Below are 4,170 nucleotides of genomic sequence, written 5' to 3'. Positions count from 1 at the left end.
AGGGTTTTCAACAGTCTGAAAAGGAACAAAACCAATACACTGCCCTTCCATCCAAGTTCAGAGCTTTCAATTTCATGAAACTGAAAGCCTGACATGAGGAGAGAATAAAGACCAAAACAAAGAAAAAGAAAAAAAAATAGAAAAACTAAAAAGTTAGCATGCTCAGGGAGTTAAGCAGCCATCAAACAAGTTCTACAATAAATACAGGCTTCTGGGGGAGGAAGAGAGGACAGAAGGAAATGTAAGAAGGATGGCAGCAATGAAAGAGTAAAAAGTAAAGGTGAAGAAATTTCTCAGAAACTACAGTAGGAAAGGAAATTAAACAGGGGTGGGATTAGAGCCGAGGGAAGGCAGCAGGACATCCCTCCCCAGTGAGGTCTCCACTAGTGCTCCAGGGAAATCTACTCACGCCTCCTCACCCTGGCTATCTCACTCCTGATTCGGTTTCCTATGCAGTGCAATGCTAACGTTTCACTCAATAAATGCAAGACCATCCATCTCTTTCATTCGCTGGCGTTTCCATGATCAGTAAGATTTCTTAGTGTGAAACGGGTTATATTTAATGAATTAGATGGGGGGGGGTCCCCTAAAAGTGTAAGGCAGGAATTTCCATCTAGAAAGGTTCTACCAAATGCACACAAAAACGACTCAAAATTTTCTACCAGAAGCAGAAAATTCTAGAAGTTTGTAGTGTTTACAAACCAGAGATGCCAGACCAGAAGGTCCTCAAACTTCTAAGTAACAAGATGGGAAAGTAGAAGACAATGGACAAATAATTCCTCACCTAGAATGTATTCCCAGTCAAACCCTCAGACAAGCCTAAATGTAGTGTGAGCATCACTTGCAGTCTTTAGGGGTCTACACTAGCTCTTTGCAGAACCCTTCAGTGATAAAGCTCAGGTAGTGATAAAGCTACCTGAGCAAGAATGAAGTCTCTGCAGGAAGTTGCCTGTCTAGGCTGATAAAACCAGATATCCCAGCAGTGGGATATCATGTGCAGGAAACTGGTATTCTCACCAGGAAGGCAGAGGCACTCCCATGACGACAGCTGACATCAACTCTTGATTGACTAAGGACTCTCTGAGAGGGGTAAGAAGGAACCCACTAACTCCTATGGAAATGTGTACAAAGGGGCTCTCAAAATGAATTTGAGAATTAGCATCCAGTCCAAGCCCAGTGATAGTGACATAACTCTAGGAAACACAAAAGGTAAACTGTCTTTACAAACAGCTACATGTAAATAAGTACTAAACTTGGGGGAGGAATGTGCTAGGGAATCTTTGTGGCAGAATTTGTTTGAAAGATGTGTTGCACTTGTTTATGTTGCGGGACATTTGTTTAACTATGTGAAGATGTGCTGCATCTGTTTAATTATGTAAAGATGTGTTGTGTCGGTTTCCCTGCCTGCCTAAGGCACCTGATTGGTCTAGTAAAAGAACAGTCAATAGTGTGGGAGGAAATATGGGCAGGTCTTCCAGAGAGGGAGAGTAAGTAGAAAGAGGGATTTAGGGTCAGGAGAGAAAGAAAACGAGACAACAGTGAGATGCCAGGGGCTAGACAGACAGACAGCCCCAAGGTAAACGTAGATGAACAGAAACAGGTTAAATTAACTTAAAAAAGATAGTGGGACAAGCCTAAGCCGAGGCTGAGCATTCATAATTAGTAAGTTTTCGTGTCTTTATTTGGGAGCTGGCTGGCGACCCAAAGAAAAATTCCAACTACAAGTACTGCAGTCTTTCACAGGCCACTTAGAATTATACAGGTACAGTCCTTAAAGAGAGAAAAGGAAAACAAACAAACAAACAAAAAACCAAAACCCCGTATAATCCCAGCACCAGAGGCAGCCTGGGCAACACAGTGAAACCCTGAATAAAAAACAAACAAAAAACTAATTTTCAGAAAAATTCCCTGCCTTCCCAATCTTCTGTTATTTTCTCATTCACAGTACCCGTTCTTGAAATGTGATGGGGGCAGACACTGGTGCCACGAACCAAGGAGGAGAAGGAACACTGAAGAATTGAAGAGTACTTTGAAATAGTTTTATTGGTTCATAAGACCTTTGCATATAAAAAAAATACCCAAATCACTATGCAGTATTAAATCACAATTACATTTTCTTTTACCAATTGGAACTACCCAGAATATACATTTTTTAAAAGAAAAAAAAAGCCTACAGAACAGAATTTTGAAATGACATTATGACTTAAATACTATGACAAAATAGATAATTCCTTATAACATTAAGTAATTGCACAAAGCTGCCAGGTATCTTCATAAGCATAATCATTGCACAGAGTGCAAATGAACACAATTTCAATGGTACACATTTAGCTGAAGTAACCACCTCCACCTATGGAACTCTTAATATCTGGCACAAAATGTTGGTCTGTTTTAACTTTTCCCAGCCAATCATCTCCAGGACCCAGCGACTTCTGGCCTTCCTCAGGTACAAGCATCCTACTCATGGCCTAAAAGTCAACACCGCCTCTGCTTGAAGAAGTCAATTCCTCTTAGCTCTTCAGGCAAGTAGTCCTGGTCCACAGGCTCACTGTACATGGGGTTGTACTTGTAGCCTTTGCCATAGCCCAAATCCTTCATCAGCCTGGTGGGTGCATTCCTCAGGTGCAGGGGTACGGGAGGCAGGGGCCCCTGATGATTCCGCAGACAGGCTTTCACGTTGTTGTAGGCACTGTACACCTCAATGGATTTGGGGGCTCTGGCAAAATACACCACACACTGGGCCAGAAGCACCTAGGACACAGAAGGGAATGTCACCAGGAAGATACCACAAAGTTTGTTTGGCACAGTAGTTTATGATCTCTACTAGTTAATTCTTAGACGATTCCCATGTTTGTTTTTAAATTAATTTTTATACTTCCACATCCTTTCACTTAGTCTGGACAATTAATTTACAAATGTAGAAAAAGTCCTATGAGGTGAGAGGAAAGCTAGACAAGTGGTTCTCATTTAACCTAAGAACTTCTTACTAAATCAAATAGTTCTTAGGTACTAATTCATAAAACAATGGAGGTGAACCTGCAATTCCCTGTCCCCAGAAAGCCTGAACACTTCTGAGCTTCAGGACTCTTGAGGACAGTTTAAAAACATGACCTTGTTTCTGGTGATAGTCCTATAATCTCAGTCACTCAGGAGGCTGAGGAAGGAAGGGCTCAGGTTCAAGGGCTAGAGAATGGGCTTAGAACAATTTTGAGCAACTCATAAGACCCTATTTCAAAAAGTTAAAACAGATACAACACAGTGGTAGAGCATTCGACTGGTACATATGTTCTGTACAAACACAATGTTATAAAAACAAAGTCAAACCACAACCTCATTGATAGGGAAGTTCTCATTTCTCTAGGAAGTTAATATTCTAGGAAGTCCAAAAGCTAAGGAGCTTGCTCAGTGGGCCTAACATACCAGTGATGAAGGCAGGAATTACATTCAGATCCACAAAGGACAGGACACAAAACCAAACAGATTTGCAAAGAACTCAGCTGGTATCTTACCTCACATTCGGGCATGCCTATAAAGTGACAGCCTTGGTAGGCAGCAACTGCTTGTGCTAATGCTGATGGATCTGCCAAGCCTGTGACACATAAAGAGACAAGGTAAAAAAGTCACAGCACTGTCAGTGTGCAACCAGCAACCGCTACTGCATGCAGACTTAGGAACAGAACACCCAACAATTACACCAATTTACCTCTGATATCCAACCACATTAAGCAAGAACTATTTAGAGTTACTGTTGTTGTCAAAAATGGTCTCTTGTGAATAAACACATTCTAGTAAGAAAACAAAGACTACATATGACAAGCAGAAGGTGCAAAGTCATAAAGTCATCCACAGGATTTTATGTAAATATAAACTCTAGAAGATTAAGAAGAGAAAAACGTTTCTGATCTTTGTCTTGAATGGTATTTAGAATCTTCCATTTCTATCACAAGAACTATCCAATGAAAACCTTACATTTGTCTGCAAAGCTAACCAGAAATTATCTTGCATTTGGATATTCCGAAAGATCTTGAAAGACCATTCCCAAATGAGAAACAGAAACGGTAACTTTCGGGGCTGGAGAGATGGCTCAATGGTTAAGAGCATTGCCTGCTCTTCCAAAGGTCCTGAGTTCAATTCCCGGCAACCACATGGTGGCTCACAACCACCTGTAAT

The 4,170-nt window shown here is 41.1% G+C and overlaps 1 protein-coding gene across 2 annotated transcripts in view; it reads right to left on the bottom strand.

Annotated features, from left to right (window-relative positions):
• Positions 1–2,017: 2,017 nt before the first annotated feature.
• Positions 2,018–4,170, bottom strand: part of Wrnip1 (Werner helicase interacting protein 1) — a 20,125-nt gene continuing 17,972 nt past the window's right edge. For both annotated transcript variants that reach the window (XM_005355011.3, XM_026783114.1), the window contains 2 exons: positions 3,510–3,589; positions 2,018–2,751 (listed from right to left, as the gene is read on the bottom strand). In XM_005355011.3, the coding sequence (XP_005355068.1) occupies positions 2,476–2,751; positions 3,510–3,589 (356 nt within the window). In that variant the 3' untranslated portion in view covers positions 2,018–2,475. The remainder of the gene's footprint in view (positions 2,752–3,509; positions 3,590–4,170) is intronic.

Source organism: Microtus ochrogaster, chromosome 16 (genome assembly GCF_000317375.1).
Source record: "Microtus ochrogaster isolate Prairie Vole_2 chromosome 16, MicOch1.0, whole genome shotgun sequence".
Taxonomy (NCBI): Eukaryota; Metazoa; Chordata; class Mammalia; order Rodentia; family Cricetidae; genus Microtus; species Microtus ochrogaster.
The sequence above is the reverse complement of the archived record's forward strand: the minus strand, read 5'-3'. Positions and strand labels throughout refer to the sequence as shown.